At 33.8% G+C, this 13,328-nt stretch overlaps 1 protein-coding gene across 2 annotated transcripts in view; it reads left to right on the top strand.

Moving 5' to 3' along the window:
- Positions 1–13,328, top strand: part of PHIP (pleckstrin homology domain interacting protein) — a 127,568-nt gene that overhangs the window by 84,759 nt on the left and 29,481 nt on the right. For both annotated transcript variants that reach the window (XM_029223975.1, XM_029223973.1), the window contains 7 exons: positions 91–231; positions 2,888–2,964; positions 5,588–5,819; positions 10,100–10,219; positions 11,678–11,785; positions 12,357–12,481; positions 12,612–12,694. In XM_029223975.1, coding sequence (XP_029079808.1) covers positions 91–231; positions 2,888–2,964; positions 5,588–5,819; positions 10,100–10,219; positions 11,678–11,785; positions 12,357–12,481; positions 12,612–12,694 — 886 coding nt within the window. The remainder of the gene's footprint in view (positions 1–90; positions 232–2,887; positions 2,965–5,587; positions 5,820–10,099; positions 10,220–11,677; positions 11,786–12,356; positions 12,482–12,611; positions 12,695–13,328) is intronic.

The raw sequence follows: 13,328 nt of genomic DNA, 5'->3' as shown, positions 1-13,328 counted from the left end.
TGTACCGCAAAAAAAAAAAAAAATACAGCTTTTAAAGTAAAAGGTGTTCTTTAAGCATACTCCAAATAAATTTAATTTACTTTTTTCCAGAATCATACTCATGAACATTTCCTGGATCTTGGAGAATCCAAAAAGCAGCAAGCAAACCAACACAGTTATCGTACGAGATCTGCATTGGAAGAGACTCCCAGACCTTCAGAAGAGATAGAAAATGGCACTAGTTCTTCAGATGTGAGAGCTCAGCACACTCATAGATTTCTGTTTCCATTTTTACTTGTTTTTTTAAATGTAACTTTTATTCTTTGCATTCATTGTTATATTTATAGATGTAGCTCAAACATGGTTTGTCTAGGTCTTAAAATGATAGTGATAGTTGAAGGACCGTAGTGTGTGTTCTGGGCATGGCACAGATATTCATAACCTCAAGTCCACAAAACAAATGCATGTGAATTAATTATTCCCATTTTGAGGGCTATGAAGTTCAAAGATGTTTAGATTACACATTTACCTAACTATTAAATGGTAGAGCAGGGATTAAACGCACATTCCTTTCACTCCAAAACCAGGTTTTTGAAATGGTACCATGAAGCTCTAGTCTGTAACTGTAACTGATCAATAGACATCTGACAATTTTGGTTAGTTTTTAATCTCTGTACCAATTTATAGCTTTCTCAATGTAAATTTTTAAAATATTCCTTAGGTACAATTATTTCCATAAATACCATTGTCCCTACTAAATTATATATTCTTTCAGCAAAGGGAATCCATTTGCAGTCACAAATCAGTCTTATTTAGCAATTACAATGGTCTTCCTTCCCCTGTCGCACTCTCCCTGTTACCCCTTCACTCACAGTTAAGTCAGAGACTCTATGATCTGAGATGTTGACAGCTACACATTTTTGAAGTCATGTTACGTTTTGCAGTGTTAGACACGTGTGGGGATTCTCCACATATATTCTCTATGGACAGGGCAATATTAGCACACACAGAGAGTATTCTAACCATAATTTAAAAGTAAGTCTCCAGTGTTTTCAGATCCTTGTATGGCCAGAACAAAACGATACATTCAATCTGGCAAAAAAAGATAAAATATACTCATTATATAAACTTGACACATAACAATTTAGATATGCCACAGAATGTAAAATATATGTGTGCTATTTATTTGCATTATAAAATATTTATTTTTGAAAGATTTATAATATTACTCTTTTAAATATTAAGTTTCTATAAAATTTTAAAAATATTAATTCAGCTCAAAATGTATTTCCAGGTACGTCTGTTACGTAAGAAAATTCTACTAATTCTTTGATTTGTCTTCAAAACTAATTTGTTTATGCCTTAAATTTGTAGAGGAGAATAATAAGAAAAGAATATCACCTTTGGCACAATATATTAGTTAAAAATGAAAGAATCCGGGCTTCCCTGGTGGCGCAGTGGTTGAGAGTCTGCCTGCCGATGCAGGGGACATGGGTTCGTGCCCTGGTCCGGGAAGATCCCACATGCCGCGGAGCGGCTAGGCCTGTGAGCCATGGCCGCTGAGCCTGTGCGTCCGGAGCCTGTGCTCGGCAATGGGAGAGGCCACAACAGTGAGAGGCCCGCGTACCACAAAAAAAAAAAAAAAAGAAAGAAAGAATCCTGGGTTTTTGGTTCAAATAATTTGTACTTCCATATAGTACCTTTTTATTTTGTATTTAGAATGTAGAATTATGTTTCTGTTCTCCCCCTTTAAAGAAGTAATATACTAAGAGTGGGAATAATCAGATCACTTGTTTAGATTTTTTTTTTTCAGTTATATTGAGCAAAGGTTAAATTTGCTAAATAAAATTTACTCTGGATTTTGATCTTTTCATATTTGCCTAGTTTTCAAAGCCCTGTGGAATAGTTATGTAATACATTCTTCATTTTTAAGCCATCAAAACAGGAAAAATTTTCTCCCCAAGATATAACATTTAATTAGTAAAAAAATACATTTCATTATCCTTGTGAAAAATGATCTGGATGTGCCCAGCAGTTAGTAACACTGAACTGTTCTTGTGTAGAGTGGGGTCTAAGCTTTGAAGTAAAATGACATGAGTTCAAAATAGGCTTTGCTGCTTATTAATTGTTCTGCCTTGAGTAAATTTCTTAGCCTGGTTAAGCTTTAGTTTCTTTTATTTAAATGACTGATTCTTATCACCAGCACTGTTTGTCTAGATCAAATGGGATGATATATACAAAGTGCTTAGAACAGTTTCTGACATATACTAAAAGTTTAATGAATGTGAGCTGGTATTTTTATTGGAGCAAGATTTTGTGCCCCCCCCCAAAAAAAACCAATTTTTATAAAGAAAATGGCTTCACAGGTAGTATCCTGTGTTAACCAGTGAATATTTACTAAAGAGAAATCAGAGTGTTTGGGTAGTTTTTAATCCTCTCCATTTGTATAAAATAATACCTGAGTTGGAATATCCTTTTTTTATATGATAAAGCTATTTTAATAATAAAAACATAAAAGTTCCTGAATTTAAGTTTCTCAATGCATCTATAGAAAACTTAAATTTTAAAAAAAGCCCAAGAAGTAAAGTTGATATCAAATATTAATTTGGTATCACCCAGTCTAGAAGATGTGTTATGAGGCTTTTTAAAAAAATGTTAATCCACCCAAGAGATTGCTCTGAATCCAGTATTAGTAAGTATTTTATCTTTGGATACACTTAATATTTGGATACATTCAATAATTTTTGTATAGAAATATGAGGCCTGTGTTTTACAACTAACTTAAATCAGGTTTTAATATAAATATTCTAATATGATTCATACTATTAGATGTCACTGATATTTTCTGTAATCATAGAATGTTATTCTGTAAAGCTATACAATAAAATATGTATTAACTATCTCTTAGGAAGGTGAAGTTGTTGCTGTCAGTGGTGGAACGTCCGAAGAGGAAGAGAGAGCATGGCATAGTGATGGCAGTTCTAGGTAATTTAATGAATTTTTATTCTTCCAAATGTAATGTAAATTCTTTAGAAAGCTGCCTTGATTCTTAATGTTAAATTCTTTTCTATCAGAAACATATTTCAGAGTCCCTTTGGTTTTAAAGTTGATCTTTCTTCAGAGTTTTTTTGTAGTTGTCCAAAATTTAGATTTCCTTTGACATGTTTTCGCTAGTAGAAAAAAATTTTTGGATATTGTAACTGGATCTACAGAATGATGCTTTTAACTTTTTCTTAGTTGATATTTTATCTTCTGAATGCTGTTATATTTGTAATACTGAACCACAAGCTAGCTTCATTACTGGCTTTGAGAAATATTTATGCATTAAATTATGAAAGTAATGAGATTCTGTAGAGTTAACTTTTTTTTAATGGAATTTGTTGAATGCTAATAATATTTCCTTCCAGCAATGAGAATAAACTTTCCCTTATTCCTGTTGTTCCCACCCCATTTGATCACGTAAGCGAGGATTCCTTCAGCTCCTTCTACTTGTGATTCACATTGTTACAGGGCTTAATGGCCTTGGCTGACCTTGGCGAGGTCTCAGCAGCAAGAAGTAGAGCCTTTGGGAATGGTAATTATGTTTAGCCCCTGATAGTTATTCCCTGGCAGAACTAGCTCTTAACATTGCCAAAGAAACCAAGAGCCTGTATTTAAGAATTCTTTACCTCTTTTTGTCATGGACTTCCCTATTTCCACAGTAGTTGCTCCCAGTAATGATATGCAAGTGTTCATTGTTATGTCTGGTGGTTTTCTGTATTTGAAAGAAGACAGTAGAAGAAAAACTCACTTTCTTTTGGCTCAGCGGTGGAAATAGAGTATAGGCATACATTGGTGATATCTCAGGTTTGGTGAGATCTCAGATTGGTGATATCCCAGACCACCACAATGAAGAGAATATTGCAGTAAAGCAAGTCGTGTGAATTTTTGTTTTCCCAGTGCATATAAAAGTTATGTTTACACTATACTGTAGTCTGTTAGGTGTGCAGTGGCATTACGTCTAAAAAAAATAATTAAACATTTAAAAACAGCATTAATCCGAAAATAATACTATTGGGAAAGTGGCACCGATAGACTTGTTGCCACAGAGTTGCCACAAACCTTCAATTTGTAAAAAACACAGTGTCTATGAAGCACAGTAAAAACAAGGTATGCCTGTATCTCAAACCATGAAACAACATAGAGGTTCTTGTTTTGAAAAAGCAATGTTGGCTTCAGCAGTTGGGGAAATTGTTGTAAAGTACGTAGACCTCTGGGGTTTGTAGTCCGTGCTGGTGGCAGCCGATTTTCTGTAAGAGCTGAGTGCTCCAGAGAGTAACAACAGTGAGTATTTGGCGAGTGCCATTTACAGTGACCATGGCTGGGGTTAGAGTAAATAAATGCTCCTAAGTTGAGGATAGCCTAGGTGGCTATTTGCCCTGCAGATGTGTTCCCACATATCCAGAGTAGTGTCAGAAATATTTTTTATTTAAGTTCTTCAAAATCATTTTAAGTTTTAAAATGAAGTCATGAAATCATACTAGAAAACACCTTAATTATTTGATTCTTATCTGTGATGATTATTTTTAGGGAGATAATGGGTAAATTACCCATAAAGGACACTCGGACCAGAGGGACAAGGTAGTAGAATAAAACTCCAGAAAAATATGCCTTCAGTGTTATCAGCAATATGTTTAGAGGAGTGAGGATATACATCAGTAAATCTAGGCAACCTGATTATTGATTTTAACACAGTATAATTTAGATTCCATTAAGGTAATTATATTTATAAAACTATAAAATCAAGTAATGAAATATTCTCATGTACTAAAATTAAAACAGAAGATAACATAATTGGATTCTTTATTTTGCAACATCAGTTTAGTAAAACTTAGGTCTGTTGAAGGTGAACTGAAAAGAAAGCTTGAGTTTCCAGTGAGATACAGCCAATGGCAAACACGATTGGTAGTGATACATAAAATATTAGGCCTGTGTTTTTCTGAATCTTACTTTGCTTTGAGGCATAAGATACACTTAGGGTGTACACTGGAGATGCCGTGCAAAGTTGGCAGGCTCAGTCTTCCCGCTGGGTAGGAGGACTTCTGGCCCTGTCAGTTCGGTATCTAGCTACCATGAAGGCATCAGGGCTCTACCATGGGCGTTCCCGTGTCAGGGGGCCCACCTCCCCTCAAAAAGGAATCCCTATGCTTCTTCCTCAGTGACAGTACCTCCTGTGCTATCTAGGGCTATCTTTCTGTTGTTGCTAGAATTGAGGAAAGTGATGCTGTGCTCCTCATTTTTGTATACTCCACAATATTTTGAACACGTGCAGCACTCAGAAATCTGTATGTTTGCTAAAATCATAGAAGGTACTTAAGTTCATTGTTTAACTAGCACTACGACCTTATTTATCTTAAAAATTTTTGGAGATACTTAAGTAAATTAAGCCTACAGACTTCTAGGAAACTATTTAGAAGATGAGTTGAAAGTTAGGAAATATTTTTAGTTCATTTAGTATGTACTGTTCTGTCATTACTTTTTATGATGATCTTTCTTTACGTTTTCATACAACAAAGTCTTAAAAGTGTATCTTGTCTGTGTATTTTTTAAATCTCTTCTTTCCTTCTAGTGACTACTCCAGTGATTATTCTGACTGGACAGCAGATGCAGGAATTAATCTGCAGCCACCAAAGAAAATTCCTAAGCATAAAACCAAGAAAGCAGAAAGCAGTTCAGATGAAGAAGAAGAATCTGAAAAACAGAAGCAAAAACAGATTAAAAAGGAAAGAAAGAAAGTAAATGAAGAAAAAGATGGACCAGTATCACCAAAGAAAAAGAAGCCCAAAGAAAGAAAACAGAAGGTTGATTTATATATATATATATATATGTATGTTTTCTATAAAAACACAGCACGCATTTTAAAAGTGCAGCTGATGAACATAAGCATTTTTCAGGTGTAAGAGCAAGTAATAGAAAAAACTCAGAAGTACGCAGCAGTAAACTAAAATATATTAAGATCTTTTTAGTTTCCTCAAGTTTTTAAATGTTTAGCATGTGAGAGTATTTACTTGTAGAATTACCATATTGTAAATATTGAGCACTTAATCGTATAACATGAGCAGATATTTTTCTTGAGACTCCAGTGGGATTTGTTTATTTATGTTAAAAAAATAATGCTACAAAACACACAGTTTATTAGTCTTTTAATTGCCTTTACTTTTCAACCATCCTTACTGTTACTGCTGAAAATACTACTGTGGTAACAAGCCTTCATTAATTTACAGAGCATGTGAGCCATCACTGGTCCTTAGGTCAGTAGTACTGGTTTGATTACTACGTCTTTAGTCTGTGGTTACTTTGAGACAGATCAGAAAAAGCAAGAGATGAATGTTAATGCGAATAATATCTGTTAGCTGTTACGGAGTTGGAATTCTTTAAAAACAAGAACTGTTTAAATTTTGCTCTAAAGTAAATGAAATACAAGGGACACGTTTTGTATTCCCCAGAAGATTATAAATTCGAGGCACATTTGGTTAAACAAATGGAAGATTTTTTTAAAACCTCTGCCATTTTTAGAATCAAATAGAAGTTGTTATCTGTAGAATTAAATACTATACTAGGAAGACGGTAGGGTCTTTATCTTTAGAGAGCTTTGAAAAATTTTAGGACTACTTCTGTCTTAAGTGTTTATTTTATCTGCATCCATTGAGCACTTGTTTGTTTCAGCTTTATAATTATGGATTACTTTAATCTGCATTCCTCAGCCGACTATCCTTTTTGTCACCTCCTTTGCGTTTGCCTAGGGGATATTTACCAAAGAGAGTACCACACATTAGCCACAATATTTCTCTTCTTCCTTGTCAGTGATGATAAATGTAGGCTGACCTATTACTTTACATAGTAGACAGGTAAAACCGATTTAGTCATGTATCTGGCTAATGAGGTAAACTTTTTTTCATCTCAAGACAGTTTTGATGAACTTTTGAGGTTTGCAGTGTTACCTCACATAATTCTTTTATCCCAGGAGTGCAGTTTACTTCACCTGGTCCCCTTTTATTTGATGATTATCCATAAACTAATACCTCAGGCTCCTTCACACATGCTACATTTGGATCCACTGTTACTGTTTGGCATATTTTCATTTCACTGTTTTGCTTAAAGTATTACCCCAGGGTCTGTCTGCCACTAAATTTATGTGGGACAGATTTTAAAAAGCATAAGGTTAGGATCTTATAGGCTACTCCCTGTAATTGGGTTTTTGTTCACATGGTTTGTTGTCAGCCTATCAGTGAATCTAACAGTAGATAGAATTGTTCTTATTCCTTAGTCGTCTTATCTCAAGTAAACACAATATTTCCCTTCTTACGCATAGAATTGTAGGGCTGAAAAGTAACTGAGACATCGTTAATTAGTTGATATTTATTGCGTCTATGAAAAAAATGAAAATATTTTCCATATGATCGTTTGAATTAAGCAAAAAAAAAAGAAAAAACAACCCAGTTAGGCAAATATAGAAAATGCTTATTAAAAAATAGAATTCTCGAGAGATACAGTAAAGTTATCTCAGATATTATCTGACATATATCCCTTATGCTGTTAGGAGCTCTGGAAATCAGAGCGATGAATTTTGATCTAGTGCCTGCAGTTTATAAAGCAATACAGTGGATAAAAAGAAGTGTAAGACGTAGTACTTGCTCCAGAAACAATGTGTGACTAACAAGTTGTTTGAATCCCGCCCCCCCCCAAAAAATGGAATAAATATCACATGATAAAATATGTTTGATTGGCAAAGTAATTTTATAGATAATAACTCAGAAACCAAATGGGGCCATCTTATCTTAGAGTTTCACATAAGCTTTCCAGAAGAAATAAGATTTTAGGTGGGCCTAGAAGAATATCCATGGATAGAAAGGAAATAAATCAGTTACCTGTATCTCCAAAATTAAAGAAATCGCAATTCATGAGGCTGGAAATGTAGAGACATGTCAAAGCATTTTATCCCCTAAGTGGTTGTAAGTACTAACTGACAGAAATCTACTTTAACCAAAACTTCTAGGTTCCCCAAGAATTGTTGAGGAATTGTCACAATGTTTATCATAATGATTCTTGTCTATGCCACAGTCTTACAGTTATAAATATGATTACTTCTATTTAATATCCAACTTACCTGGCTTCAGGTAAGAGTTGTTAGCTATCCTAATCGACATTCTGGGAAGAAATGCTTGCCTTAGTGTATTAACAGTTCATATTGAGGCTGGAATAAGTAATTTTTAGACTTTTCCTACCTTTTTTCCTTTTTACTAAGTCAAAGGAAACCTTTTTCAAACACTTTAACTGAACACCTCATCATATGTAAGAGTGATATGATCTGTGGATCTCACTCTGTGTTGTGCTCAGTGCATAACAGTAGTGGCTACTCAGTAACTACGTGTAGATAAAATAACTGTTCACATGTCATGTGGCTTAACATCTCAAATCTAACACATAGCAAAATTTATTTTCTAAGCTTTCCCCTCTAACGTGCTGCACTTCAGCCTTCCTCATCTCAGCAGTGACAACTCCAGTTGTTTACACCAAAACCCTGTAATTCTCCTTTTTCTCTCATTCCACATTCAGTCCATCAGGGAATTATTATCATGGCTCTGTCTTCTAAATACATTCAGCACTTGACTGTTTTCACCACTTTTGCTAATCATGCTAGTGTCAGCTACCGTGAACTCTCACTTGTATTACTGCAGTAGCCTTCCATCTCTCTTCCTGCTTCTACCCTCATCCCCCTAGCCTCTGTTTTCTAAAGCAGGGATCAACAAACTTTTTCTGTAGAGGGCCAGCTACTCCACCATTGTAGCCTAAAAGCAGCCCTAGACAATACATAAACGAATGGGTATGGCTTTGTTCTAATAAAATTTGATTTATAAAAGAAGATAGTGGGCTGGACTTGGCCGTGGGCCATAATTTGCAGATGCCTGCTGTGATGCATCCAGAGGGATCCTTTTAAAATATGTCAGATCCTATCACTCTTCTGCCTAAAATTCTCCAATGGATCCATCTCACGTATAGTAAATGCCAAAGTCCTTTACTCCTCCCTTACTCTCCAGAGAGAGTTCTCCTGATGTGCTTAACTGAGAAATACAAAGGTGGTTAATAGGAAGGAGAGTTAATAGGAAAATGAGTATTAAGTAGCAACTATAGCATACCTGCTGCAGATGGTGTTCTCGACACCCATTGTGACCTTTTTCCTTTTCATGAACTTTCATTAACTCACAGTGATAACTACCTTATAACCACCTTTTTTTTTTTTAACAAACGCAAGAGAATAAAATTTAGAAATCTTAGTTTACAAACACTGAACCAAAACATTTTTAATCAGCTGCATGAAGTTTCTGTCTCTACTTACATATGTTAGGTTTCAGCTCAAAGTCCATTTTTCCAAAGTCTAAGGTAACAATATCCAGGCAATGATGGCCACCTGTAGGTGACCGGAAAATTTTAAATTTTTCTCAAAGGCCTATTCACAAAAGTAAGAGACCTGGCTTGACAGCATTCTGTTTGAAAAAAAAAAAAAAAATCTGAAAAAAAATTTTTTTTAGAAGCTTGTGTGTGAAATGGCTACTTTAAAAGGAGTAAAGGAATGTTCTTGGGCTATGTGGAAGTATAATGCCCAGCCCATGGAAACAGTTAGCCTTCTGTATCTTGGCACTGCTCAGCGCATATGAGAGTATCTTAGTTAGTTCTTACTAACACGCTTATGACTAGGATTTTTTAAAATAAAATATCGAATATGCTTCGGTCTGTTACATGGAGTGTTTATGAAACTGATAGAATTTTGAGAGGAAAGAAAGGAGACAGAGCTTATACTTTGGTGTTTATGGGAATATCTTGTCATCTAGTTTTGAATATTGTCTGTAGAGCTTTGGTTTATCTAGTTCTTTTTTTATGGAGTGATTTGGAGAAATCGAATATAACTATACTGCCACTGCTGCCATCTTCCCAGAGTAAGCTTTTTAATACTTAATATACATTTTTGTACAAAGATCCCTTCCCCTTTTATTTCTTAAACTACCTTTGTAGTTATTTTAAAGGGCAGATTGATAGATTAATGCTTTCATGATAATATTACTTTATATTGTTTTACACTTAGAGATTGGCTGTGGGAGAACTAACGGAAAACGGTTTGACGTTAGAAGAATGGTTACCTTCAACATGGATTACAGATACTCTCCCCCGAAGATGTCCATTTGTGCCACAAATGGGTGATGAGGTATTTTTTAGCTTTTAAAAAATATCCTTTGTTTCATTCAAGTAACTTTAAATACTTTTTATAGCTCTTGAAACAGAACTCCAGAAAATTGCAGCAGTTTTATAAAGTATCTCATTTTACATATTTGTAGCTGTATATGGAAAAAGGAAAATTAGGAGGAAAGCTTTACTGATAATCTTTTGAGGCTACTGTAAAAATTGCAATAGCAAATTAAATATTGTAAGAGAATAGAGGTTTCGTTGACATTTTAAAAGCTAATACGTATTTTTTAATAAGAGGATTTTATGGCCAGTTTTCTTTTTCCTAAAATATATTTATATGGTAAAGGAAAAACAAAATTCAGCCTTTTATTTTTAATTTTATTTCAAAGAAGTATTTTATTTAAATAACTATAATGTTCATAATATGTTCCTTGATCTTAAAAAAATCTATTATATTCAAAATATCATTTCATTTTTAAGAAAATATGGTGGCTGGCCATCATTTTGGACTATGTTCTTGTGAATTTGAAATGAAAATGTAAGATTAGACCAAACTTTTCCACTCAGGAGTTCATGTCTCCTTGTTTTATGCGTAAATGTTAAGAGGCAGGGTTATCTGGTGTTCAGTAGATTCATAGTAATAAGTTAGGAGTTAAAATAGAGGCTTCTTTAGCAGAGCACACTAACAGTAGAAGGTGACAGGCAGTTGACAGTTCTAAAAAAAAAAAAAAAGGAAAACAAAACCTTTTTAATGCAAGAGTAATAAGTAACTCTAAAGTTCCAGGCAGCTGGAGCAATAATAATATTAATGAATAGAATGAATGTGTGTAAGCTAATGGGTATCCCAAAATATTGCTAAGAACTTAATAGCATTTTTTGAAATTCCAGCAGCATTTTTTAACAAGCTCAACTATTTATTGTGGGAAGTGTTGTGGGAAGAACACTTGGGGTCAGACTGCTGTATTCACGTACCGGTTCTCCAGCGTGGTAGTCAGGAGTCACTTAAATTTGACCTCCGTAAATGAGGATAAATATATGCCTTGCTCTCTTTATAATGACAAAATATATGTGAAAATATATATGAAAATATATTTTTCATTTTAAAGTTTCCTGCATTTGTACAAACTGCTTGCTATAAAAGTAGGTGAATAATCAACTAAACATGACCCCTAGTTACAACTTACTTTATTATGCAACATAAATTAACTTATTTTGAATCCAAAAATAAAATGGTGAAACCAAAAAGCCAAAAAATAACTGCTTATCCTAACCTCTTAATGTTATTTAGAACACTGGTTATGATTAAGTGACAGTAGGACAGCTTGAGGAAAAGAAGGGGAAAAAAAAATCAAAATATTAGAATTTTTTTTAGTTTAAGGGACATTAAATTCTCTCTGCAGTTTCAGCTGATACCGTGCATCTTGCGTCAAAGGAAACACATTCAAGTTTTAAAATTGTGATTTTATTTACTTTTTAGGTTTATTATTTCCGACAAGGACATGAAGCGTATGTTGAAATGGCCCGGAAAAATAAAATTTATAGTATCAATCCCAAAAAACAGCCATGGCATAAAATGGAACTACGGGTATGGTGTTTATAATTTAATAGTCCAAAAAGATGCGATTATAGAGGAAATTGTATTGAGTGTTACTATTTTCACTATAAGAAACTGTATCATGAAGATACCTTTTCTAATTGGAACAATCTGGGGAGTAGAAGGTGTTTAATTTCTAAAGAAACATAAGATTGAATTTATATATTCCAGTAGTTTATAAATTGGGAATAAAATGTAATTATGGTGAGAACTGGACAACATTAACATCTAAGGCAAACTTCATCTTTGTAAATTTGGAAGTATTTCTAGGTTTATCAGCAGTAGTTTAAAATTATTTCCATGTCCTTGGAACTGTGTTAGAAAACTCTTATTTCGATAAAGTTTTCCTTTTTCTTTTTTTTTCTTTCTTTTGTTTTCTCTTTTTTAAATTGACATATAACTTGCATACTATAAAGTACACCGATAAGTACACAGCTCAGTGGATTTTTACATATACATACAGAGTAATCACCTAGATCAATATTAAAATGGATAACTTTTTTTATTATGTTTAGCAGTTTATTTTGTGAAGATGGTTTCTTATTTTCTGTATCTTCCTCAGGAACAAGAACTGATGAAAATAGTTGGCATAAAGTATGAAGTGGGATTGCCTACCCTTTGCTGCCTTAAACTTGCTTTTCTGGATCCTGATACTGGTAAACTGACCGGTGGATCATTTACCATGAAGTAAGGACTGTTGAAAGAGGCAATAGTTTCTTAGTATTGTAGATTATTTTTCAAGATCCAGATAAATTTGAATGCCTTTTAGATATTTGTAAGTATATGACCTAATCAGTTTGTTTCTGTTTGTACTTAGGTACCATGATATGCCTGATGTTATAGATTTCCTAGTCTTGAGACAACAATTTGACGATGCAAAATATAGGCGGTGGAATATAGGTGGGTAATTTATTTAGAAGCTGTAATGTTTGCTTTATCTAATAAGTGACTTACTATTTTTCATAATTTAGGTAAAGATAATCAGAAATCTTGCCATTTGCAGGGATGTTAATAAGAAAGTAAGATGTTGTGTCAGGAATTTATTTATTTATTTTTAAGAATGAAAATACTTCTAATTTAGGTGATGCTGAAATTCCAGACATTTTCTCTCTTATATTTCTTAACTATGTATAAGATTGTTTATAGCTATTCCTTCTGCTGTTTTATGTGCTGAATTAAATTCTTATACAAAAGAATTAATGACAGAATTCAAACTTGAAGCAAAAGTAGTCTTCCAGTTCAAAATGTTTAATAATTTGGACTGGGACTAAAACTGAACTGACATTTTTCTTTTATTGGTTAACTCTGTTAAAATTAAAGCTAATATTGTAATCAAGACTCAAAAAAAACCTCTAAAATCCTTAGAAGTCTCCAGGCATTTAAGGTGCATTAATTTATGTACAGATGGATGTGCTATTTTCTAGAGTATTCCTTTTAAAAATTTCAGACAGGACCACTGTGTCATCTTGGAGTAGACTCTGGTGCCCCTATGGCTTATTTGGTTTGAAAAAGCACATCAGTTGACGTGGCATTT

This window comes from Monodon monoceros, unplaced genomic scaffold, assembly GCF_005190385.1.
Source record: "Monodon monoceros isolate NGI ecotype Baffin Bay Population unplaced genomic scaffold, NGI_Narwhal_1 Super_Scaffold_15, whole genome shotgun sequence".
Classification (NCBI taxonomy): Eukaryota; Metazoa; Chordata; class Mammalia; order Artiodactyla; family Monodontidae; genus Monodon; species Monodon monoceros.
The sequence above is the reverse complement of the archived record's forward strand: the minus strand, read 5'-3'. Positions and strand labels throughout refer to the sequence as shown.